General features: G+C 42.8%; 1 protein-coding gene across 7 annotated transcripts in view; it reads left to right on the forward strand.

Annotated features, from left to right (window-relative positions):
- LOC138966290 (single-stranded DNA-binding protein 3-like) overlaps positions 1-27422 on the forward strand; it is a 115955-nt gene that overhangs the window by 74513 nt on the left and 14020 nt on the right. For 4 of the 7 annotated variants that reach the window (XM_070338455.1, XM_070338456.1, XM_070338450.1 and 1 more), the window contains 6 exons: positions 15182-15344; positions 17245-17311; positions 19966-20004; positions 20523-20634; positions 22964-23023; positions 26640-26722. In XM_070338455.1, the coding sequence (XP_070194556.1) occupies positions 15182-15344; positions 17245-17311; positions 19966-20004; positions 20523-20634; positions 22964-23023; positions 26640-26722 (524 nt within the window). The remainder of the gene's footprint in view (positions 1-15181; positions 15345-17244; positions 17312-19965; positions 20005-20522; positions 20635-22963; positions 23024-26639; positions 26723-27422) is intronic. The other 3 variants (XM_070338451.1, XM_070338453.1, XM_070338457.1) reach the window with 3 other exon arrangements.

Here is a 27422-nt window from a genome sequence, read left to right on the forward strand (position 1 = left end):
GGATTGGAGGGGAGGGGGGGGGGGGGGGGGCTCTATTCGTGGTAGCTGCTTGATCCCGACTAACCAGTAGAGTTTTATGTCCTCGTAGAACCAATTGGCCTATCTTGGGATAGACTGATAGAGGTCAGCCAATTGGTTCTGAGAGGACGTAAAACTAAACTAGTCAGTTGCTGTATCCCCCCGCCCTTTCTTTTGTGTTACGGCTCCTTGACTCGAACCCGACTCGGAATGGCATTGAAGGCATTGCGGTGATGGTTTTACCAGCGTAATACGTCCGGCTCGGGGCTCCGCTGAGTGTTTTACCTGAGCGATAAGGTCGCGGGCCGTTATCGACCGAATAGTCTGGCTTCAGTGAGTTGGCTGTGTTGCGAAGTTTTGTTAGGTTGTTTGTACAGTTTAGTCGAGCCCGGTCTCACTCGTTGAAATTGAATTCGTACAATTTTTCTCCACGAAACAATAAAGCAAGCCGATAAAGGAAGGAGATTAAATTGCTGTTACTGTAAGCTATATGGACAATACTGTCTATCGGTTTTACACTGTTTTGGCTGCAGACAATGCTGTCATAGAGACACTATGGGCGGCGATGCATCACATAAAGTCGCGTAATGATCTTATGGGCAGAATATACCTGCGCAGTTTCAGCGGCACAGACGACGCACGGCCTAATATTTATGCCGCGATAGGGATTATGACGAGTACTTTGCCTGTTTTCCTTTCATGCAACGTGTAGCGGGCTGGGATAATCTACAGTGCGTCGTTGGTCCTGCTGAAGTTACATATGTGAGCGGAGCCCCTTAGGAAACTGCGCATGAAGTTCAGTCTGAGAATAAAAACGTTTGAGCGAATGATTTTTTAAGCGTTATTTTTGACGAATGAGAAGATCGCGTGTTCTCAGCAAACTGAAAATTAACGTCCACATATCGCAGCCTGATGTGCGTGTTCGGTGTCTCTTGTCACACAAGCTTTTCCCTTCACTTGGAAATTATATGAATATATCAGTTTTGACATTTGAATGTGCTCCTGTTCATTAGAAGATGGCATGCATACAGCAGGAAAAAGCAGACACTGCTTTCAGCAAATAAAGGAAATGTGATTAATGATCATATTACCATCCATGTAAGGTAGAATATAACTGTGGCAGTATTTATGTGATTCGTTAGCTGAACGAACAGTAGTTTACTTGTGACAGAGTAGGCTCGCAATGCAGAAAGATGTAAATTGAAACCATGTTAGGGAAATGGGTTTGTGTTTCTGATCCTCGGAGATTTTGTCAAGCCAACACGAATGACATTGCGACATGAGCAATTCGTTTGGCAACAGACAGCGCACTGTGTAATACATGCAAAAGCTGAATCCATTAGAAATAATGGAATGACAGCTAATGCTACGCAGCATTTAACTGCTAACATCGGCGGGTGTTCTCAGGACGAATGTGTGTGACATGTGCATAAAGTAAGGTGACATATGACAAGCAACTCTTTTCTTCACGCGCAGAATGTTGGCCGTGTTTTTTGTCGTCTTCATTTTATATCTCGTCTTTTCCCAACGGTGGTTTCCGATTCTCGTTGTCTGCCAAGGTAGAGAGATGTGGTATTGGAGAGAGAGAGAGAGAGAGAGAGAGATAGTGTGTGTGATTTCGAACTATACATTTGATACAAGTGATATCAAACAGAAATGTCGTATTTTCCATTGTCCATAAGTCCTCAAAAAGAGGTCATCATTGCGAAGTGTTTCACTTCAAGGGCCTGTGTTCAAACTCGTGAATCTTTTGATGGTCAATATTGATCAGTATTATTGCCAATTCAATGTCCATTAAGGGAATTGATGGAAGAGTGCCGTTGTTGATTTTAATACTCTCAGATTATATTCTTTGCCAGCTTGGTTTTGATGTACTCTTCAAAGATGATATATGATGTCGAGTAGTTACCACTAAAATGGATTGCCAGAAATACTGGATAGTCGAATGGTTTTGTAAAATGCGGTCAGCTGTGTGCATTAATCACATCATTGACTTGATTTGACATTCACTTGATGGCAGTAGCGACTTCAAGCAACACACATGATGGTTATTGTGGCAAGTTTGTGGTTTTGTACCAGAGAGACCGAGTGGGTTTCCGTGCATCGCTTGCGTAGAATAGTGACAGTTATATAGGTTTTGTACCAGAGAGACCGAGTGGGTTTCCGTGCATCGCTTGCGTAGAATAGTGACAGTTATATAGGTTTTGTACCAGAGAGACCGAGTGGGTTTCCGTGCATCGCTTGCGTAGAATAGTGACAGTTATATAGGTTTTGTACCAGAGAGACCGAGTGGGTTTCCGTGCATCGCTTGCGTAGAATAGTGACAGTTATATAGGTTTTGTACCAGAGAGACCGAGTGGGTTTCCGTGCATCGCTTGCGTAGAATAGTGACAGTTATATTGTGTGTGCGTTATGAAATGTTTATTTCAATGCTGCATCAAATTATTGTTTGTCAGTTGCGAATGCAACTCAAGAATAAATAATGCGCTGGCGGTCGTAAAACAAGAGATAATGAAATGATAAATGAAAGCCCGCCGCTTCGCTTTGATAGCAGTGTATCCTATTTCTTTGTCCTTTCTATTTTGCTTTGTTATTCTCTAGCCAAAAAAGGAAACGAGAAGAGGAAAGGAAGGAGAGAGATTTAACATGGGATGGAATGAACAGTCAACACATTGCAATTTCAAACAACACATTCTGCATTCATTTCGTTCTACATAAATTTTAGGCTGCCTCTGGATGATTTCACAATGAAAGAGGCAGAGATCCAAGGAGGGGGGGGGGGGGGGGGTGCGGGTAAGAAATGACGAGTAAAGATTGGACGAGGGAATAAGAGACACGGAGACAGTCTCAAAGTATAAAATAGCAATAACATCTGCTCGTGAACGCCATCATTAACAGGAGTAGGAGAGCGTGAACCATTAGCGATGCATAGACTGGTGGAAGTATTGTAACGATGACAGGAAGGGAATAGGAAAAGGAGAGTGTGTGGGTATTGGGGGAGGGGGTGATGATGACTCTCCAAATAGCAGAAGCACACATAACTGTCCATAGAAACCATCGCTATGAAGGGAGGGGGGAGAGTGTGGTACTTTGTGGGGAGAGGGTGGTGGTGGTTAATGCAAAATTCAGCGGGCTGATCAAGAGATCATTTCCTGGGGACCTGAGCCGCTAGATTGACCAGGGGAGGGCTGGAGGAGGAGTTGGGGGGGGGGGGGGCGGAGGTAGGCAATTTCCTCTTTTGTCGTGCCTAACAATCCAATCATCTGCTGCTTCCTGCCTGAGGCCGACTATGGCTGTGTGACGACAGACCTGCAGTAGACTATACATAGCAATACTAGAGTACCGGCACATGTAGTAGTGTCACAGTGACTATTTGCGTAGAGCCTGTTATTTCATGGTTTGGCACTCGCTATTTTGTCTCCAAAGCGGTGTGCTGTTAAAAGGGTGGGGTGGAGATTGAGGGCTGAGAGAGAAAGGAGGGGGGAGAGAGAGAGAGATCAAAGTGACCATGTTCAGGAAACTTTACACATGTGTGAGTGTGTGTGTGTGTGTGCAAGGGTTTGGTTTAGCAACACCGATATGCTTTTTATCGTGCAGAACAATGTAATCATTCCCTGTACTCTGCCGGTGGTCTACTTACATTTTGGCAATCTACTGCGGCGATATCCATCCATTGTTCCCCTTCGCTGATTGATTATACACGCTATTGTTCTATCTTCCGTGCCACCGTTCCCACCATCCGATTGTGTTGTATGTGTGTTTGTGTGTGTGTGTGTTCTGCACCACTCTGACCACCCCCTGCTCTACGAGATACACACAAGATTTAATAGTCCCCCCCCCTCCCTCCATACCTATTACCCTTCGCCCAAGTGCGAACATAGTCAATTTCGTCTGTCTTTCAAAGAGGCAGAAGGAAAGGGGGACGACTGTCGAGGGCTGTATGAAGCCACTTTGATCGCAGCTGCAAAAGGCAAAAGAAGACATAACCCTCGGTGCGGCAATGGAACCCAACAATAAAGCCTTGTTCCCCTTCAATCACGTAAACACAATTACTGTATTCGGCCGTTTAACCTCGCCGTGTTTTCTGGCGGAAATGGGATAGCGGGGAACGGGCGCCATATTGCGCACTCTCACTGGGGCACTGACGGAGAAATGGTTATGTAAATCTTCCAGCTCAGTGTTAATTTGAATGTCTCCTTTTCTCCACAAAGTCACCAGCCAACGGAATGGAAACCGGCGTTTAGTTTTATTTCGTGACCGACAGATAACTGCTTGTATCCGCCGAAACGTGCCAGCGATCAGACTGAACATCCGTTTGGGTTTTCACTTTGACACGGATGACATAAGCGTCTGGGTGGCTAATACTAGTATTTTAGTGCATTTGGCTTTGCTCTACAGAACAAGCGTTTGTCACCAGGATGGATGTGTACGTTTCTATTAATTTTTTCCCTGATCATACTTAGTTTGCAATTCTTTCTGACCTGATAATGTTTAATGATACATTCTGTTACTCTAAAATCCTTAATTTCAAGATGGGTCCTCTTTCTCTCTCTCTCTCTCTCTCTCTCTCTCTCTCTCTCTCTCTCTCTCTCTCTCTCTCTCTCTCTCTCTCTCTCTCTCTCTCTCTCTCTCTCTCTCTCTCTCTGACTTTACTTCCCTGTTTTTGAAAGAGCCAGTTCGCTGACTAATGGGTGTTTTGCGAGTAGAGATCTACCGGGACCATCTGTGATTTGCAGATAGCTGTATCTGCCTCTTGCTGAGTTAATGGGAAGCACCCAGACACCTGTTCTGTTCAGATACAACAAACTCGCTTGCCTCCCCCTTCTCTTGCTCTGTGTAATTATAATGCACCCCCTCCCTCTCTCTCTCTCTCTCTCTCTCTCTCTCTCTCTCTCTCTCTCTCTCTCTCTCTCTCTCTCTCTCTCTCTCACACACACCGCCCCCCTCTGTTGTTTCAGCCACCAACACTCTGATTTGCTAGCTAACGAGAGTTCACTTTCCTTCCTTTAATGAAGCTGATCTCTCATAGCCCCCCTGGGGTGATGGCTTCGTTTAGTTTTGTCTTTAAATCTCAGGTGCGTTCGAGTAGCTGTCTTTTTTCTCTCGGCGTCGTGAGTCGCCATAATGCACAGCTTGAGGGTCCATGTGTCCCTCGTTCAAAGCAGTCCCTGAGAGAGAAATGTTGATAGAAATGGGAGGAACCGGGGGAATATATCGTGATACCAATTTTCCGGGCCCATTAGTGAATCGATACGTTTGTTGCGTTTGCCCGCACATCAACCCGTTTCCGCTTTGACGTGCGAGAGAAAAGGGGAGGGTTTGCGTGTAGACTCTCTCTCTCTCTCTCTCTCTCTCTCTCTCTCTCTCTCTCTCTCTCTCTATCTCTATCTCTCTCTCTCTCTCAATCTCTCTCTCTCTCTCAATCTCTCTCTCTATCTCAATCTCTTCTCTCAATCTCTTCCCTATCTCTCTCTACTGACTGACCCTCTCTCTCTTTCTCTCTCTCTCACTCTCTCTCTCTATATATATACTAGATGAATACCCGCTTCGCCGGGTACGGCTTCGCCGGGAAGAAGTCGAGCCAAATACCCGGCTGCGAAGCCGGCGCACCGCACGAAGGAAGGGAGATAAACGCGCAAAACACTGGAGAAGAGTAAAAATAGTATAACGGGAATATGGATTGAGCGTTGTCGACAGTGACCTTCTAAAAATAGAAACGGGAATATGGATTGACGCCACACGAAGGAAGGGAGATAAACGCTGAAAACACTGGAGAAGATAAGGAAGAGTTACTGGGAATGGATCCAGAGAAAAACCAAATCGGTTCAGCGCTGCGCGCTGAGAGCACGTGTTGAAATATCTCATCGAGCAGGTTGTGTCCGGGGTGTAGCTGAATATGGCCACCAAATTTGAAACAGATCCATCGAGAACCTTGGGCGTGCATCGCGGACACACACACACACACACACACACACACACACACACACACACAGACACAAGTCGTATATATATATATAGAAGATTACAAAAATATATATCTATCATATCTCTTCTCTCAATATCTCTCCCCTATCTCTCTCTACTGACTGACCCTCTCTCTCTCTCTCTCTCTCTCTCTCTCTCTCTCTCAATCTCTCTCTCTCAATCTCTCTCAATCTCTTCTCTCAATATCTCTCCCCTTTCTCTCTCTACTGACTGACCCTCTCTCTCTCTCTCTCTCTGTCTCTGTCTCTGTCTCTCTCTCTCTCTCTCTCTCTCTCTCTCTCTCTCTCTCTCTCTCTCTCTCTCTCTCTCTCTCTTACCTGCCCTCATGTATTGACGTGATGACGACAAAACACTCACACTCTCTAGTGTAGTCAGCGCCCCTCGCATATATGACAGTTTTCTGTATTGTCCAGTTACCTGCAGATTCGTCAAGTAGGGCGTCTGAAGGTCACTCACACGAGACAAGACAGGTTTATTCACACAAAAAGCTGTTAGCGTTGGCTCTTCTGCACACACCTTTCTCACAACGTTACAGCAAAAAAATCAACGTGTCTGCTTTCTTCATAAACCACAAGTGAGATAGTCGAAGGGAGAAGGACTTCAGTACAAACGCAAAATCGCCTTGTCTGCTTTGTCCATAAATATAAACCACAAGTGAGATAGCCGAAGGGAGAAGGACTTCCAATACAAACGTTTTACTACCTTCCCGAGGGCGGCGCGGCTGTTACCCAATGCTCTTCCTCTAATTGAACCCGCTCCCGTAATTCTACACACACAGCAAAGTCACTTTCTTCCCTCCACGTGGATGTCCTTTTCCCTCCGAGTGCACCGGAATACAATTCAAAGGATTACAGTCTAATTAACTTAAAAACTCTGTATCGATCCCACAGTCGCTGATCCTCCCTACAGGCATGGGCTGTAACTGTGGCAGAATGCCATTGGATGGCCTGAGTCCTGCTCGCGCTCTTCCTCAAGACAGTTACCCAGTTCACCCCCTTGGGCTGAGGGTCGGGGACTGGGTGAACCACTGCAGAGAGGCTGTAGCTAGACTGTAGCATCCATCCACCCATCACTTTATTCAGGTGACAGTGAGTACTAGGCCACACCTTCCAGGGTGAACCAGAGACAGTGTAGCTAGACTGTAGCATCTACCCACCCATCACTTTATTCAGGTGACAGTGAGTACTAGGCCACACCTTCCAGGGTGAACCAGAGACAGTGTAGTTAGACTGTAGCATCTACCCACCCATCACTTTATTCAGGTGACAGTGAGTACTAGGCCACACCTTCCAGGGTGAACCAGAGACAGTGTAGCTAGACTGTAGCATCCATCCACTCATCGCTTTATTGAGGTAACATTGACGCCGAGTACTAGGCCACGCCTTCCCGGGTGAACCAGAGACAGTGTAGCTAGACTGTAGCATCCATCCACCCATCGCTTTATTGAGGTCACATTGACGCCGAGTACTAGGCCACGCCTTCCAGGGTGAACCAGAGACAGTGTGGCTAGACTGTAGCATCCATCCACCCATCACTTTATTCAGGTGACAGTGACGCCGAGTACTAGGCCACACCTTCCAGGGTGAACCAGAGACAGTGTAGCTAGACTGTAGCATCCATCCACCCATCGCTTTATTGAGGTCACAGTGACACCGAGTACTAGGCCACACCTTCCAGGGTGAACCAGAGACAGTGTAGCTAGACTGTAGCATCCATCCACCCATCGCTTTATTGAGGTCACAGTGACACCGAGTACTAGGCCACACCTTCCAGGGTGAACCAGAGACATTGTAGCTAGACTGTAGCATCCATCCACCCATCGCTTTATTGAGGTCACAGTGACCCCGAGTACTAGGCCACACCTTCCAGGGTGAACCAGAGACAGTGTAGCTAGACTGTAGCATCCACACATCACTTTATTCAGGTGACAGTGACGCCGAGTACTAGGCCACACCTTCAAGGGGGAACCAGAGACAGTGTAGCTAGACTGTAGCATCCATCCATCCATCACTTTATTGAGGTCACAGTGAAGCCGAGTACGAGGCCACACCTTCCAGGTCCTTCCAGGCATCTAATCACGGTGTCAGTGGAGAATTGATGGCGGGACCCCGGGACAGAAGATTGTTCGTCATGATGGAGACCCGAGGAGAGATTAGATCAGATGAGATGTCGTTGTCTGTTGTCAACGCTGAGACCGAACAAGATTTCTTACCTGGGTCAAAGTGGAGATTGATTGAGATGCTGTTGTCTGGAGATTGAACAAGATTTCTTGCCTGGCTCAAAGTGGAGATTGATTGAGATGCTGGTATCCGCGTTGAGATTGAACAAGATTTGGCATTTAAGATGATCAAACCTGAGATGGAGCGAAATGCCGTTTTCTGGTATCCAACAAAATTAATAGAGATAGAAGGAGATCCCGTTGTGTCCTAGTGGAGATTGAACGAAATGTATTTTTCTGGTGTCATTGAACGAGATGCCGTTGTCTCCAAGTTGCCGTTGAACGGATGGAGACGTTGTAGAGATTTGACAAGATACTGCTGTGTCCAAGTGGAAAACTGAACGAGATCAGATGCCGCTTTGTGATGTCTAAGTGGAGATAGAACAAGACGGCGTTGTCTCCCGTGTATGTCAAAGCGGAGATGGAGTGAGATTCCGTTCTGTGTGTCAGAGCTGAGATGGATCGAGTGAGATGCCGACAAGGTTTCTCGGTTACTTGTCGATGCTTTCACCACGGCCCCCCACTCACCCACCAGTCCGGCTTTACTTTCGTCTGGCGGCTGCCTGCTGCTGGCAGGCTCGCTTCTCCGACCAGATGGGAAATTGAAGGTTTCTTTATGCCTTTGAAATCAATCTTTGAAGCAGGCGGAGCTGAAATTGAAGTGCCACTCAGTGCTGATACTGTGCTGGCGCTCAATTATCTCTTCTGCTGTCATCCCCTCAGGGGTGTGGAAGAGGGAGGGGCTTGGCTTCTCTCTCCTCCCCCTCCTCCTTCTCCCCGTTGTCTTCTCTTATAGGCGCTTACTCAATATTTGTCTTCCATCTTCCGTGATAGCTCGTGGCGCGTAAGCAAAACAAATGTCGTGGCTTTTTTCATGCGCACGCCTGACCTCTCCTCTTCTCCTTGCCCTCCCGTCTTTTCCCTCAGTCTCCCTCTTCAGCGCTCTTTTCCTTCCTCGTTTTAAAGAACCTGGCTTTCACTCTGCTCTTCTCTCGTCCAAAGGAGACGCTCGTTTCTCTACTAGAGCTGTCCAAAGAAGACGCTCATTTCTCTACTAGAGCTGTCTCTTTCGGGGCTCGCGTGCTCAGATTATCATTAGCGATGTGCAGGAGGGGAAAATGAATTTTGTGTCGCCAGCGAGAGGAGAGCGGTAGGGGAAATGGGCTTGTGTTGTAAGGCGACAATTATGTCTGGCTGGGCCCCAGAGGCAGGAAGGGAGGAAGCCTTTCCAGTGTCAAGGGTAAAGCAAAGATTGGAGAGAACTTGTAGGGTCTCTTTACAGCTCCATGCGAGCTCTTCTACTGTTCGAGCTGTCAAGTTGACATGTTGATTGGATTTGTTTTTTCTTATCCCCTTTGTCTCTCTCCCCCCCCCCCCTTCTCCTGTTCGTTTTTAAACGATTTTATGTGGTACTGGTTGTTTACAATGTTGCGGTATTGTTTGCTGAAGATCTGATGGTGATGGAGTATAATTTATTCAACCTTGCGCAGAAGCAGACATGAAATTAGAATCATCACACAAAAGTATAGTTGTTGTATGAGCTTCACAGAAAAATAAACAGTTTCCTTAATTAAAAACCACCATTCGGTAGTTATGTATCAACACCTTGTTCTAGAGACAATTGAAATGAATCACCCTAGCTAGTTATGTGTTGTTATTAGGTCGCATGTGGCGCCAGCAGTGGTTATACAAATTACGGAAATGATTGCATTTGGACCTGAACTCGTTTTTGTGTGGGACAAAAGAAAACCTGAGTTTATCACAAAAAATGGTGATGCATGTTCACGTCTGTTTGCCTGTGTCACGCACTGAGATTAGTGTTGATAACATCTCCGTGCTCATGCATGCACCTATGGAACAAGTTCACGCACGCACGCATGCAGACAGGCACACACACACACATAAATACACACATACATTCATACATACACACACACACACACACACACACACACATACTGAAGTATACTCACGGAATAAAATAACTTAACATTGTTTAAAATGTAATATCTCAAAATCGGAAAAAGTTACAAAAGTGATTTTTGTACTAACGTAAAGCTTGTTCAATTGCTCATTATGGGCAAAACACCGGAATAGTCTGGCTTGTTCCGTTTTTTTGCAATTTGAGCTCAAAGACGCATGGTGTCATTTTGGAGTTTACAAACTTAGCACTGTGTGTTTGACAGCGCTGTGCGTGCACTGATTGCCTGGTCACTCCGAATCTCCTAGCAACATCAGTATAAGTCATCCCTCCTCTCAACATCCCTATTGCGACGAGTCTATCGTTCACACACGTTCGTGGCATGGTGAAAGACAGAGTGGACAGTTTTGGGCAAAGTGCCAAAGAGAAAGAAACATTTTAGTGAGTTGTTCTCACTCACAAACAAACTGACAAACCAAAGGCAGTACTTTCATGCAATATTCGTGGATCAGCAGCAGACCTTTTGCAGGTTTCAAGTACGGGTAGACGTGCCCCGAGAGTCAAAGAGTGCAGGCCTACCTGTTTACAGCACACACAGCGTGCACTGGCTGTCGGCAGCGTCGGCAAGCTTAGGCGTCAGTCTAGTAAACTCCAAAATGACACCATGCGTCTTTGAGGACCAATTGTGAAAAAACTAAGCAACCGAGAACATTCCGGTTTTTTTCCTCTTCTCAGGAATTGATGGTTCTATGATCGTACCACCCCGCTCTCCTGCAACATTTTCCGATTTTGAGATATTAAATTTTAAAACATGTTAAGTTATTTTATTCCGTGAGTATATAATGAATTGACATTTCGCGCAACTTTTCCAAACACTACTCCCCTTGGCTGCCTTTTGTCAGCAAAGACTCTTGTGTCCTCCTTCACTTGCTAACAGCTCACCCTCTACTTCCTCCATCGCCCCTCCCCACCCTAATTAAAAAAATAAAATAAAAACACACACAAGGATATCAGTTTATCAAGGGGTTGGATCCGTGATACTGCCTGGAGGGTTTGTCATGCTTGATAGCCAGGGATTGCTGAGAATTGCAGTTTCTGTAAGCTTACCCCTGGCTTTTGTTTGCCAACAGGCTTTCATGTCTCTCAGTTGTTATTGTAGTCATCTCTTGAAATGCCATATTACATTTCTTACATCTTACATTTCTGGGATTACACGGGCAGGAAAATGTACCTGTTGTATACTCCTCTCCCCCTCCCTCCAACCCCCCTCCCCCCAGCCCCAGCCCCAGCACCTTCGCCCAGTTGCAGTGCAGTAACGTGTCTTGAAGGGTAGGTACTGTTTGAAAATCGTTTATGCAGCACAGCTGAGATTTCACATCACACCTTTGTTGTCAGTAAGGTTAACTTTTATCTCATTCAACCCGCTACCTACCAACAAATATCCCTGTGAATGTACTTTTAAAACTTGGTTAGTTTGAGGTCTGCTTTCTTGAAGCACCCATGAGAAACAGCCTTTCTCCTTGAGAGCCCATATGTGCATGCCCTCAGGATTGGAAGTGTGTGATGAGTGAAGCAACATGAGACGTCATCCATACTCCAAGTCCCACAACAGAAGCTTGGTTGAATATTATTATTTCGTCAGTTCCAAGTACAAATAAGGAGAGAACGGGGACAGATAGGAAGGGACATTGGGTGGGTACATGGCAAGGCAGTTTGGGGTTGTGGGTGTTCATCGGTGATAACATTTGGGCTCATTTCTTCCCGACACTTCTCATAAAGGCACGCAAGTCATGAATGCGCAAAAACTGTAAATCTGATGCACTTCTCTCCTAAACTATTTTGAACACAAAACCATGGTCGGTTTTACTATTAATCTAAGTTTCTATTTTCTGACACAATCTGTAGAGATGTGCTCGGTTTTACAGACAGGAAGCAACTGATGGTATTTGCGGGAAGAATAGCCCGCGTGAACCCTTTTTGAGACTGTACCAAAAAACTGACTGTGCAAATTCGTTCTCGTGCGTGTTTCACGCCCGATCAACAATCATGACATAAATTCAACTCACTGCGTGCGTCCCGTTCAAACGGAGCTGAGGGGCAGTTTTCCAACAAAAATCAACTGCTATCCGCATTACAAAAACATTCACACATTCATCCAACGAGTACGTGGAACTAAAGCGTCAATCACAATACATAGTAGAAAAAGTGAGTCAAGAGTCAATGAATGATAGTCGGTCCAGTAAGAGTCTCAAACCAAGGAAAATAACATCTTTCTCACACGCATGACAACCCAATGAACAAAACACCCTTACACAGGTACAAAAAAACCAATACCAATTAATATCGTCATAATTTGAGAACGCACACACGGCAACAACAATTCTGTCTTGTTTCGTCAACACACAAAAATTGGCAATAATAGCCCAACCATAGGCGCATGACATGAAGTAGCATGCCTTGATCAGGGGCATGCACACCATAGAACACCTGAAACATAAATCACAGATCTTTTTCCTGGTTGGCTGCTGCCGGGATGTCTTCCCAGATCTTGTTCCTGGTTGGCTGCTGCAGGGATGTCTTCCCAGATCTTGTTCCTTCTTAGAGGCGAGAAGAGAAAGGGTGGGGATCAAAAGTCTCTGTCAGAAGGAAAACTTGAAACATATAAATCAACATTTTGTTTGTGGGTTGAGGTGTTGAATTTATGCACACGTCAGTCATGATGAAATATTTGAGTGCCACTCCTGGCCTAGGTTCAACAGTTTTGCAACGTTATAGTCAAAAGTGTTCATTCTCTCCGTTCCAAGTCATTTTTAAAACACACAAGTATAACCACATTACAGCTAATGCATGTTGAGAAAAAAGAAATATTACCTGATTATGCAGACATTTTCTCACATCTATAAGCATGGAGATATATGTGCATACAAAGTCGATTCAATACATCAAACTGTCACATAATATTCAGAACAAAGGGGTGACTGAGTGAAACGAAGAAACACATTTGTTTGGAGCGATAGCAAAGCTGACTATAAATTGTAGCGTGATAAAGGGCCATTTATTGTGCTTGAGTGTGTCAGTTTTGTGTAAAGGACCCTTCATTATACCCCTATCACTGACTACTCCCCTCCGCCCAACACAAACCACACAATGCCCGCCCCCCCCCCCCAATCTCCCAAATTCAGAGGGGGGTTAGGATGGGGGGGGGGGGGGGAGGTACTGAGACTAGTATCTGGGCAACCGTAATGCTGCAGACAAAATGAATTGGCCCAGCAGGTTACTGAACGAGATTTCCAATAACCTTTTTGAAGACTGGGGAGAATGGAAGGAGTGATGAGGGGGGAAGGGGCGGGAGGGTGGTAGTCGTTCTTTGTGGAGCTGCAGGGTTTGACAGTCTTTTCATGAACCTGGTTAATTAATGCTGTAATTGATTCCATTAAGCATCTTGACAGGACTGCTTGCTCTCTCTTTCTCTCTCTCTCTCTCTCTCTCTCTCTCTCTCTCTCCTCCACCCCCCCCCCCCACACACACACACACTCTTCCCCCCCCCCCACACACACACACACACTCTCTTTCTCTCTCACTCTCTCTCACTCACTCTCACACTCTCTCCTCTCTCCCCCCCCCCACACACTCTCTCCCCCCCGCCCCCCCCCACACACACTCTTTCTTTCTCTCTCTCTCTTTTTCTTCTCTCTTCCCCCCCCCCCCACACACACACTCTCTTCCCCCCCACACACACACATCTGTACTTCTTAGTCTGAAATGTGTGTGTGATGAGAACTGAAAGACTTTCCTTCCAGAATACAAATACTTAAAAATGAGCATGTCAAGTTTGAATGTTGGAAGCAATAAGCAACACACAAAGGTGGTGGTAGGGGGGGGGGGAGGGGGGGTGTCAATGTGGGCTATAAAGGGAAGCAGATTCACAAGTTAGAAGAACTTCCCCCTCTATAGTATAGGTCACAGCGACATCAACTTTATCTTTTCCCAACAGTCAGAGGATATTATGCTGGTATTCCTTACTTAATTGTTTTCAACTGAAGCGTTGGTTTCAAATGCAAGTGTTTGTCATGGAACTGTTATTCCTCATTGTTCAAGTAACCATTAAAGGTGTGCATTACGCTTTTATATTAAAAAACGTCTGCCACTTTTGTGTGATATATTTCGCAAGTTTCCTCACCCAGTCCGAAACAGGATATCATAGCAATTTTCTGTCAAGACATAAAGGCATTGTAAGGGTGTGTTTACCGAGAGAGGAAAACCCAAAAGGTATAAGACTGAAATGAAACTCCTCACATCATGGAAACCCTAAGAGTGTTTGGAAAAGATTAGGTTTGTAACTGAGACCCAAGGTGTCAGCCCGAGGGTTCATGTCTTCCAGCAGGCCTCCCCCTGGTCTTTTTCATCCCAAGTTGCTCACATTTCCCATTCCTGGCTAAATTACATTTCACATCCTGCATAGAATCTTTTTTGCAGTATAATGTATGAGTGTTTGAAACAGGAAGCAAGATGTGGAGAAGGATAGGGGTTGAAAGTTTGTGTGTGGATGAAGGTAAAAAAGATACTAGTGGGGGTTCAAGAACTCTCTCTCTCTCTCTCTCTCTCTCTCTCTCTCTCTCTCTCTCTCTCTCTCTCTCTCTCTCTCTCTCTCTCTCTCTCTCTCTCTCTCTCTCTCTCTCTCTCTCTCTCTCTCTCTCTCTCTCTGCACACACAAGCACCCCCCACCCCACCCTCACACACACACACACCTGGTATAAACCAAATTCAGCACTGAGTTTAAATCAGACCCAAAGTTTCTCAAACTTCTTGCTCCCACCAATCTCAGTTCATGTCTTTTCTCCATGTTTCAGTGTAATTGTCTTCTAGGTTGGAAGGTCATTAAGAGTTCAGAATGAGCCACCAGGTGTTTAAGTTTTTATTTAGGGGTTCAACACCTGTTTTATGTGTGTCTACTTCATCATCATCTTCATGTGCATGCGATGCCAAACTTCAAAACTCAGCACCCATCTTAATTGCTGTATTGTTTCTGTGTGTTACAGGTCATCCAGGAATGGGAATGCAGCGTATGGGTCACCCCGGGGGTCGAATGCCAGGCCCCATGAACCCCTACGAATCCTTACAGAACTACAGCATGGGTCCGAGGGGGCCGCCACCCAACTCAAACATGGGACCCGGACCTGGGGGCATGCCACCCATGTCTATGTGAGTGAACATTATTTTTATTTATTTATATATTTTTTTTATTTTTTTATTTTTTTTATTTGTGTAACATTATTTTCACACAGGCTTTGTCTGTAGTTTGCATTGTTTAGACTCTTCAACTCTAGGCTTTAGTTTTAATTTTTACCCAAAGTAACAGCAGGGATTGAAGTGACTAGAAATTACCAGTTTACCTACTGTGCTACAAACATATCACTGACTAGCGCATATATATGTTTGTTTGACTTAATAGAGTGCTTGGTTACTAGGGAAGCCAGGTTTCTGGTCCTGAACTTTTCACCACTTTCAGAAAGGGCTTTTACAACCACTGGTCTCGTGAAAACGTCAGTGTGGTGGACATTTATGTGAACTGTGCTGTGCAAGGGAGATAATCTTACAGCTGGAACTGACTTGTAAGCCCTTTGTAAGACAGTAGGCTTGTGCTTTGTCTCTTGTATATTACACATGCTGCTCATCAAAACAAAAACAGTAACTTTTCTTTTTAGCAATTAAGTATATGTGACTCAAGAATACAGTTCAGTGGTTATGGTTTGGCTGTTTATCCTGCACTTGATGGAAAAGAGGAGAATAACAGTGCCAATGTTTTGGGGAAAAAACTCAGTTGAAAGACTGCTAGCGTATGCAGCTCAGTACACAACTATAAATGTATCACTTTTCTTTTTAATAGATAAGTATCTGTGAGGTTAGAATGCAATTGAGTGGTTGTGTATCTATTCTCAGACCTGCACTTTGCAAAAACAAATTTTAACAAGTCGCGTAAGGCGAAATTACTACATTTAGTCAAGCTGTGGAACTCACAGAATGAAACTGAACGTAGTCCGCCGCTGCTAGTGCAAAAGGCAGTGAAAGTGACGAGCCTGTTTGGCGCGATTGCGCTGTGCTGTACCTCTCTTCGTTTTAACTTTCTGAGCGTGTTTTTAATCCAAACATATCATATCTATATGTTTTTGGAATCAGGAACCGACAAGGAATAAGATGAAATAGTTTTTAAAACGATTTCGGAAATTTAATTTTGATCATAATTTTTATATTTTTAATTTTCAGAGCTTGTTTTTAATCCAAATATAACATATGTATATGTTTTTGGAATCAGAAAATGACGAAAAATAAGATGAAATTGTTTTTGGATCGTTTAATAAAAAAATTATTTTAATTACAAGTTTCCGATTTTTAATGACCAAACTCACTCATTAGTTTTTAAGCCACCAAGCTGAAATGCAATACCAAACCCCGGCCTTCGTCGAAGATTGCTTTGCCAAAATTTCAATCAATTTAATTGAAAAATGAGGGTGTGACAGTGCCGCCTCAACTTTTACAAAAAGCCGGATATGACGTCATCAAAGGTATTTATCGAAAAAAAGAAAAAAACGTCCGGGGATATCATACCCAGGAACTCTCATGTCAAATTTCATAAAGATCGGCCCTGTACACACACACACAGACACACACACACACACACACACACACACACACACACACACACACACACACACACACACACACACACACACATACACCACGACCCTCGTCTCGATTCCCCCCTCTATGTTAAAACATTTAGTCAAAACTTGACTAAATGTAAAAAGCAGAGTAGCAGTGCATACTGTCTGCAAGTCGCTCAGCTGAAAGAGTACTCGTGTACGTGTATGCTGCTCAGTAAAACACAACTTTATATGAATAACTTTTCTTTTTAGCAGTTAAGTATCTGTGAGTTTAGAATGGAATTGAATGGTTTTGGATTGACTGATGCAATTGAGTGGTTGTGGATCAGCTGTTAGCCCTGCACTTTATCCCAAAAAAAGCGGAGTCACAGTGCATATTGTGTGCAAGTCCCTCAGCTGAAAGACGGTGTGTGTAATAACGTGTGTGTGTATATCTGCAGGCCCGGGGGACCAGGAGGACCGGGCCAGCCAGGGTCAAGAGGTCCTTGGCCACCCACATCATCAAACGTACGTACACACGGACCACTACAGTGGAACCCCGCTTCTAAGACCTCCAAAAATCTCATCAAATCAGGTCTTGAAAAGGAGGGAAAGTCTTAAAATGGGGGACAATTTACAGGTTCTACACAAAATGTGAGAAAACAAGGTCTTAAAAGGGAGAGAGGCTTAAAAAGGGGTTCCACTGTATCAAGAAAAGGGGTTCCACTGTATCAAGAAAGGGGGTTCCACTGTATCAAGAAAAGGGGTTCCACTGTATCAAGAAAGGGGGTTCCACTGTATCAAGAAAAGGGGTTCCACTGTATCAAGAAAAGGGGTTCCACTGTATCAAGAAAAGGGGGTTCCACTGTATCAAGAAAAGGGGTTACACTGTATCAAGAAAAGGGGTTCCACTGTATCAAGAAAAGGGGGTTCCACTGTATCAAGAAAAGGGGTTCCACTGTATCAAGAAAGGGGGTTCCACTGTATCAAGAAAAGGGGTTCCACTGTATCAAGAAAAGGGGGTTCTACTGTATCAAGAAAAGGGGTTCCACTGTATCAAGAAAAGGGGGTTCCACTGTATCAAGAAAAGGGGGTTCCACTGTATCAAGAAAAGGGGGTTCCACTGTATCAAGAAAAGGGGTTCCACTGTATCAAGAAAAGGGGTTCCACTGTATCAAGAAAAGGGGTTCCACTGTATCAAGAAAGGGGGTTCCACTGTATCAAGAAAAGGGGTTCCACTGTATCAAGAAAAGGGGGTTCCACTGTATCAAGAAAAGGGGTTACACTGTATTAAGAAAAGGGGGTTCCACTGTATCAAGAAAAGGGGGTTCCACTGTATCAAGAAAGGGGGTTCCACTGTATCAAGAAAAGGGGTTCCACTGTATCAAGAAAAGGGGGTTCCACTGTATCAAGAAAAGGGGTTCCACTGTATCAAGAAAAGGGGTTCCACTGTATCAAGAAAAGGGGTTCCACTGTATCAAGAAAGGGGGGTTCCACTGTATTAAGAAAAGGGGTTCCACTGTATCAAGAAAAGGGGTTCTACTTTATCAAGAAAGGGGGTTCCACTGTATCAAGAAAGGGGGTTCCACTGTATCAAGAAAAGGGGTTCCACTGTATCAAGAAAGGGGGTTCCACTGTATCAAGAAAGGGGGTTCCACTGTATCAAGAAAGGGGGTTCCACTGTATCAAGCATTGGTTTCTTTCTCTTCTTCTTTGTTTCCACTTCCTCATTTCAGGCATGGGAATTGTCCGCTGAAAGGCAAATTTCCGCCGAAATATTTTTTTTTCCGCCAAAAAAATAAATGGGGGAGGCAAAAATGGTTCTAAAAACTGAATTTAATGGCAATCTTGGAGCTCAGATGACACCAACTTGCGCCATTTGGGTTCTTTGGAGAAGAAAAAACCCGGGGGAGCATGCCCCCGGACCCCCCTTCACGCCGTTGACTTTGCTATTACATGTACTTACACATTGTCAGCCTTTTTTACTTTTTTCAATTCCTATGCCTGTCATTTACCTTTAGCTGGGGAAAGATAACTCATGAAAACCAGCATGCTTGGGCGAATGAGTATTGTCTCCCTTTAATAAAAGTTGTAAAGCTTTGATTTTGAATTGTTGATTGTAGGGAACGGCAATACATGTAAATAGTGTTTGACAGCTACAGATGAAACATTATCTTCATGGGAAAATCTTGTTTATCTCAGTATTGTGCCTGTATTATGCCTTGGCTTAATGTCTAATGAGAACTTACTATGAGAGCAGTAGATAGGTTAAGCCTATTTTAACATACTGGAAACTGGTAATCTTCCAGTAGGTATTAATTTAGTTTTACTAAAGCCTGCTGGGACACAAGTAATGGGTTAGTGCATTTGTAAACAGGAATCGCTTGACAAGTGGCCCCCTTCATCCCCCCCTTCCTCGTCCTGATATGGCTCTGCGTAGTCGGCTGGACGTTAAGCAACAAATAAACAAACAAACAAACTTACTATGAGTATAATCTATCTATATATATATACGACTAGTGTCTGTCTGTCTGTCTGTCTGTCTGTCTGTCTGTCCGCGATGCATGGCCAAAGTTCTCGGTGGATCTTTTTCAAATTTGGACACCGTAATCAGCTACACCCGGACACAACCTCATCGATGAGATATTTCAACACGTGCTCTCAGCGCGCAGCGCTGTGCGCGCTGAACCAATTTTTTTGTTTTTTGTTTTCGGGATCCACTACCAGTAACTCTTCCTTATCTTCTCCAGTGTTTTCAGCCGCGATTATCTCCCTTCCTCCGTGTGGCGTCAATCCATATTCCCGTTACTACGTTACTATGTTTAGAAGGTCACTGCACGTTACTATTTTTAGAAGGTCTCCAGTGTTTTGCGCGTTTATCTCCTTTCCTTCATGCGCCGGCAAAGCCGGCGAACACCCAGCAAAGCCTGGTATTCGGCTCAACTTCTTCCCGGCGAAGCCGGTACCCGGCGAAGCGGGTAATCATCTAGTGTCATATAAAGTGGTAAAACTTCTGCCTATGGATTTTTTAATTTAGATACATGTACAAAGACCTGTGTGCAAACTTGATGGATACATGTACAAAGACCTGTGTGCAAACTTGATGGTTATGAAACGGGGTAAATTGACTGACTACAATCAACTTTAATGAGTGTTGACATCTTTGTTCTTAATTATTGCAGATGCCAGTCTACTCATCAGCATCTCCAGGAAATTACAATGTAAGCTGCAACCTTCTGATTTTTATTAAAACTCTTACAAAAAAATCTGTTAATCTTTGGCGGTGACCTGACTATAACATTTACTACTGCTGAAATGTTGAAGTTAACGTTCTTAATGTTGTTACTGTTTAAAACGTGTATACAAGAAAATTAATAATAACACGCTTAAACCAAGTCACAAAGATAACCTTCGTTCTTTAAATTCTTTGTCACTTCCTCAAGATACATGCAGAAGAAGTGACAGAATTTGTACGTGAGGCTATAATTCACATTATGAAAAGAAAAAATTTTAAACTTGGGCTTTCAACGTAACAGATTTCCACCGCCAATGGATTAAAAAAAATATGTATTGGCTTTTTTTTTAATGGAAATCATATCTCTTTAGAGGAGTTACTTGTTTCTGTGTGACGGAACATTCCACAGGTACATATTTCCATGATTAAAAGAGTGTGTTGTTGTGTGACAGGACTTTCCACAGGTATTTCCATGACTAAAAGAGTGTTGTTTCTGTGTAACAGGACTTTGGGGGTCCCCCAGTGACAGGTGGGGCGCCAGGTACGCCAGGTATCATGCCCAGTCCGCAAGGTGAGCCCAGCCGTACGCCTACCTCCTTCAGTCCCGCCTTTCAGGGTACCTTGCTCTCTCTGCTTTCTATCTCTCTCTCTCTTCTCTCCCTTCCTCTACTTTTCATCTGTCTTTTTCCAGCTCAAAGGGTGCAAAATTTGGACTTGTTTGTCTGTGTTCCGCGTAAAAGAATTAAAAACAATTTGAAACACCTGTGATTTAATCCATTATTTGACTTAACATCACTTTTTTCATCCATTCTTAGACATGTTATGTTGTGTTGCTGACAGAACTGAAGGGAAATGGTGTTGATGGATTGTAATCTATGGGATCATAACTTTCTGGTGGTATTTTGAATTAAGAGCTGTTTAAAAAGTGAGTGTATTTTATTGGGAAACTACAACTTATAATGAGCTCTTCTGAAATTAGTTTCTACACACAATTCTGCACTGCACTGTGCATACCCATGAAAATAAATAAGGGAATAAATAAAGCAGGATGGGAAAAATAAATCACAGACATGTATCACGAGGAATTTTGCACCTTTACATATCAGAGTTTTCCTTTTCTGTTTCTTTCTCTTGCCTGTGGATGTGTAACAACAGAGAGGAGCTAAGTGTAGGAAACATGATACTGTTTTAAGAAAGTTGAGAGAGGAGGAAAAGGGCAAAGATTTGCATCACATTGGCCCCATGTGAGGCTTTTTGGAGCCTCGTATTTTTTGTCACTTGTTTGTGTAGCAGGAAAGCTCAGACAGTAAACCAGCAGGGGTTTAGATAACAAGGAGAGGACATCTTTTGGGGTTTAAATAGGCGTGTATTTTTAATGCACATTTTGAAAGCAATTTGAATGCTGCTCCCCAAAATGTAATTTCTACTAAAGATTGGTTTCAGCAAAAAAATGTCAAGCATTGCTTCACAGCATAATTTAAATATTAAGAATTGTAAATGCAAGAAATTGTTTTTGCAGATATGGTTAGTGTTTATGAAGTGAAATTTCATGACAGTGAACAGTAACGATCTCTTTTCACATTAATACTAATCGTGCAGTTGTTACAAACACAATGCTTCGTCTCAAAATATCTCTTTCACCTCTTACCCTCTTTATTTCAACGTGTCTGCATATGGTTCATCTCTCTTTGTTGCATTGCCATCTGGTAATACCTTAGTAGCAATTAGAAGTTGTAGTGCTACTACTAGTCTAGTTTTACTTACAGAGAACACAGTAGAAGTATACACCATTACTGCACTGATATATTCAACTAAACAATTGTGTCATGTGCTTGTACTATTCATGTGTATCATGTTCACTCTGTATCTGTGTTTGGAATCCAACATTTCACATTTACAGTGTCATCATATCATATAGAACATGTTCATTTTGTTGACGGGTTAATCCCTACATCAATACCAAGAGAAAATACACTTACACCCACATGTAAGGGATAAGAGATCATTTCTCCTGGTATTGTGATAAATGATATTTTCTACTCTCCTTCTTTTCTTGAAGCATTGTTAACTAGTTGGTAAAAGTTCCAGTTTTATTAGTTTTTCTGCTTGTTTAACTCTTTGCTAATCAATAGAAGTAGAAACTAGTACACCTGCTGAGCTTGTGTCATACCTCACGCATTTTCACTCATCAGTTTTACTCTTTTGATTATTCTTAATTACACTTTTTTTTTAGATCTATTTCTTATTCTTTTATTATGATCTGTTGGCGTCAACACTTGTTAGTTTTCTTTTCTCCAAATCTCTCTTTTGAAGAACATCTGAAAGTAAAATCAATCCAAGTTTTTAAACCATAAAAAGTTGTTTTATTTTTAATTTAATCTGGGGGGGGGGGGGGGGGCATCAAGAATATTTCCTTTAAATTGATAGGCGAATAACTAAACAGCGCTTTTTATTTCTGCATTGGTTGTTTTAACATTCCTGGGCCATTTAAGACATGAAAGGTCATGACATTTATTGTTTCACCCATGAATTCACAGCATTACTGGCAGTTTTAGGACAAATACATCATTTACCCATAAACTCGTTCATGTAGAAAAAGTTAAATCAATTCAATTTGTCTCGCTCCTTTAGTTCTATATTTCATCATGAATATCCACCCTGTGCAGAGTGAACATATTGCCTTTATACCTGTATATTTCATCATGAATTTCCATCCTAAGCTGCGGTGAAAGCAATTAAGATATCACTTTTATCTTTATAACTGTGTTTTTCATCCACCCTAAGCTGGAAGAAAGCAATAAAGAAATCACCTTTATAAATTTGTTTTTCATCATGAATGTCCACCCCAGGCATTGGGAAGCCTGTACCTACCTGTCTATCTGGTTAAGTAATACAGTTTTGTTTTTTGTTTTCTCTCTCTGTCTCTGTCTGGGATATGCGCGTAGATCCCCTTTCACAGGCAGGCATGGGTTGGCCTGGGCACCACCGAGACATGTCAAGACCAAGTAAACATATTTTTCTGCTTTTTTCTCCTTTTTCACAGTCTTCTCATTTTGATTTTATCTGTCCTTGTTTTTCTGATTTTACTGCAGTATGTATTGGTGAAGATTTTTTTATTTGTACAATTTCAGGGGTTCTACTAAAGCGTTATTTACGGGGTCGGTTTTGATGAAAAAAAACCATGAAGTTGTGGAGCTTATTTGATGATCAAGTTTTAAGAACTGCTAATTTTAAAGAATAATTTTTTAGTAATTATTGAAACATTTACTGCTTAAGAGAACTTCCAAAAGTTGATCTATAATCGAATCAATTATTTTGATGGAAAAAAGTCATTTTTCATATATGTCAGAGACAAAAGAACAGAATATTACATTCAACGGGATGTGTTCTACAGTAATTGGATGAAACCTTAGTGAATGTCTTCATTTGTGTGATTTTGTTAGCCCTTCTTTTTGAATTAAGGGATTAAAGAATAACGGCCGAGAACTGAGGGAGTACAAATGTACTGATATGCAGAGGAACCTATATTTTCTGATTTAAAATTGCTTCATTTAAACGCACACTTTCTTTATGGGGTTGGATTATTTATTACTGGCGCACTAGCTGTGGATTGTTTCGTTTGGTTGCATTTTCCCTCGTCAAATACATCTTTCCCTAGATAACTTTGTGGGTGTTTTTGTTGTTGAAGGATAAGTTTGTTCAGCACATTTATATTTTTTTTGCTGGCTATTAACTGGATGCTTTTGGTTGTCTTCAGTTGTGTACTTTACCGGACAACAGCTGGGTATTTTTTTCTTTCTTTAAAAAAAAAAAAATTCATTGGGGGCTTTTGAATAAAGGATACCTTGAAAATGGTTCTGTATGTGGTTTTTGTGTGGAGTAAACTTGTGGACCCTTTTTTTGGTTTGACGTGTTTATTTTGGGTAAAATATGGCAACACATTGTAATTTAGCTTTTTGCCTTTTTCACACTTTTGCTTTTGTTGACCCTTGTGTTGATGTTGTTAGTTGTTCAGTTGTTTTCAAACGAATTTTTTTAGTTTGATGTTGATTTCTTTGAATGTAGTGCTATATTTCTTTCCTTTGTTGCTTGTACATTTATTATTGTTCATGTAAAAAAATGTTGGTGTAATGATTATGTGTCTGGCTGTTTGTGGATATCGTTATGCCAGTATACTGATGATTATTGTTTTTTAATGCCCTCGCGGTTAAACCATTGGGGGCATGTTCCTGTGCCAGTAAATTCGACTTGCACAGACTTAAAGCCAGCTCTAATCCCTACTCCCCCCCCCCTCTCTCTCTATCACACACACACACACAGTCTAACAAACAACAATATTTTGGAATTATAAGTACTTAAATCATTGAGATTTAGGTCACGGGCATTCCTTTTGACCTTTTGTTTGAGTCGCTCAATCTTTGCAATTTAAATAAATCTTTTCAAAAATTAAATGTGAACAGGGACTTAAGTACTCTCTGCTTCAACCACATAACTAAAACCAACCTTCCATATTTCACATCGATGTTTATATATTTAAAACTAAGTGTGAAAACCTCAGACAGCAGTATCACACATACAACAAAGAGAGTTGTACTCCCTATGCTTGCTACTTGTCAAGTAATGGGAATAGACAGCAAGGAAAAGTATGATATCAATGGCTCCTAATATTTGTCTCAGACTGTTTCAGTCATAATTGCTGCACTCATCACACATTTATGTTCTTTGTGTGGGTGTTCTTAAAGCCTCCTGTATTGATATTGAGCATGTATCCTTACTTGTTTGATGTCGTTTCAAAGTGGTATGTGGCTTACAATAAATCGGGACCTTTCTGTATGTTACAGGCATGGGAATTGTCCGCCGAACGGTGGATTTCCGCCGAATTTTTTTTTTGTTCCGCTGAAAATGCAAAAGTGTCCGCCGAAAAAATAAAGGGGGGAGGCACACAAAAAAAGCACCGGTTACTTTGGCCTTTGCGCAAAAGCCCGCGAAAACTTTCCGTACTTTGTTCACGCACTGCTACAGTTATTGAACTTTTATGTTTGAAAGTAAACCAGATTGCACAGATTGTGTTACAAGTTACATTTTCCTGTTTGTCTCAACAGATCATTTTATTTACAAATTTAAACCATATAATACATGTATATATTTTTTTTTCAAAAAAGCAAAAATTGGTACATTTTTGTACTAAAAACTCTGATTCTAAAAACAGAATTTAATGGCAAACTTGGAGCTCAGATGACACCAGATTGCATCATCTGGGTTCTTTGGAGAAATAAAATTTCCGGGGGAGCATGCCCCCGGACTCCCCTAGTATGGCTAGGCGCTTCGCGCCGTCGACTTGACGCTTCGCGTCTTCAGTTAAAAATGTTCCGCCTTTTTTACAATTTTCAGTTCCCATGCCTGATGTTAGTATGAAATGACTGGAATTGTAATTATACAGAAAAATGGCTCATTTTGTTTTCATGCCTTTGTGATTTCTCTTAAAGAATATATTACCCTCATCCCTTTTACCCACCCCGGCCCACCCCACCACAGTGTAGAAGCATTTTTGTCACCAAAGCATCAGAAACAGTTCTTCCCAGTAGTTCACACGATGATCTGTCGGGGCACTTTCGGTTATGGGGCAATCAAATTTTGTCTTTCTTTTCATCAAACTCAAAGGAAGCAGGACCGGCACGGTTGGCCTAGTGGTAAGGCGTCCGCCCCGTGATCGGGAGGTCGTGGGTTCGAACCCCGGCCGGGTCATACCTAAGACTTTAAAATTGGCAATCTAGTGGCTGCTCCGCCTGGCGTCTGGCATTATGGGGTTAGTGCTAGGACTGGTTGGTCCGGTGTCAGAATAATGTGACTGGGTGAGACATGAAGCCTGTGCTGCGACTTCTGTCTTGTATGTGGCGCACGTTATAATTATGTCAAAGCAGCACCGCCCTGATATGGCCCTTCGTGGTCGGCTGGGCGTTAAACAAACAAACAAACAAACACACAAAGGAAGCAAAGACTCCTGCTTTAGAGAGCCCTGTCAAAGAAAAATGTGATATTTACACTGTTATTTCTTCCCTTTTCAAAACTGTGTGTTGTACCAGGTTCCATCTGTGTTTTTGAAACATGGGTGCATTTTAAGCTGAAAGCATTTATTTTACTTGCAGATGAACTGCTCAACAGTATGTCTCAAAGAACTGTTTTGTGGTGCAAGTGCAGGATTGATGCATATCTTTAGGGCAGGGTCTACAGAGTACAGGCTTGTTGTCTAACACCAGTTCAGAACAGTTAAGGTTGACATTAAACAGCCGTATCATATTTAGCTGCCTAACATTTCCTGTCATCCATATCATAGGCAGGAGCCTTAAATTATTCGCCAGCCATATTAAATTCAGGAGCCTAACATTTCCTGCCAGCCATATCATATTCAGGAGCCTAACATTTCCTGCCAGCCATATCATATTCAGGAGCCTAACATTTCCTGCCAGCCATATCATATTCAGGAGCCTAACATTTTTTGCCAGTCAGTCTTTATAACATTATGGGGATGCAAGAAGATGGTTCTGTTGTTGAAGGTGACCTTCACTCGACCTTGACTTGACCTTGAAAAGCGTTGCTGAGGATACAGTGATTGTGTTTCAGACTCTGCAGGCTCAGGGGACGCCATGTACATGATGAAACAAGGCCCTGGAGGTCCTCCCATGTCTGGAATGCCAGGACCAGGGGTAAGTCTTCTGTCACTTTAAGTAGAGTGAAAAAACTGTGCTTTGATAATGAGGTAATTCAACATTGCAAGTTTCAATTGCAATTGCATGGGTGGGAGCCGAAAATATTGCCAGGACTGAACATTTTGGAAGGCCGGGGTCCAGGGGCCGCCAAGGCTCCGGTGGGGTGCAGGGTCTAGGGGGGCAGTGCACCCTGAGCCGAAAATGAATTTTAGGGAGGGTTTAGGTGGCCTTTCCTGACTTTAAATTTTAGAACAAACAAGCTTTTTGGAGATGCATGATATATACATCTTGTAAACTTGAAGGTTTTTGTAACTGACCAGCTGAAAATTCATTTTAGCATTTCATGAGGGGGCTATTTGAGCCTCTGCTGGCTTTAAAACTCATAACAGCAAACAAACAACAACAAATAGGGGGGGGGGGGGGGGGGGGGGGGGAGAATGCACAAAATCAAGAACCTCTATACTTAAAGATGTTTGGTTGTATCACTCTTGCTAGGGGGTCTACAAAAACAAGTGGTAAACACATTTCAAGAGGTTATTTTAGAAGCCCCTATACAGTCAATGCACAAAATCAAAACCTCTATACTTGAAGGTGTTTGGTTGCATCACTCTTGCTAGGGGGGTCTACAAAAACAAGTGGTAAACAAATTTCAAGAAGGGTTTTAGAAGCGGCTTAAACAAAAACTTAAAATTGGAGA

Source organism: Littorina saxatilis, linkage group LG5, assembly GCF_037325665.1.
Source record: "Littorina saxatilis isolate snail1 linkage group LG5, US_GU_Lsax_2.0, whole genome shotgun sequence".
Taxonomy (NCBI): Eukaryota; Metazoa; Mollusca; class Gastropoda; order Littorinimorpha; family Littorinidae; genus Littorina; species Littorina saxatilis.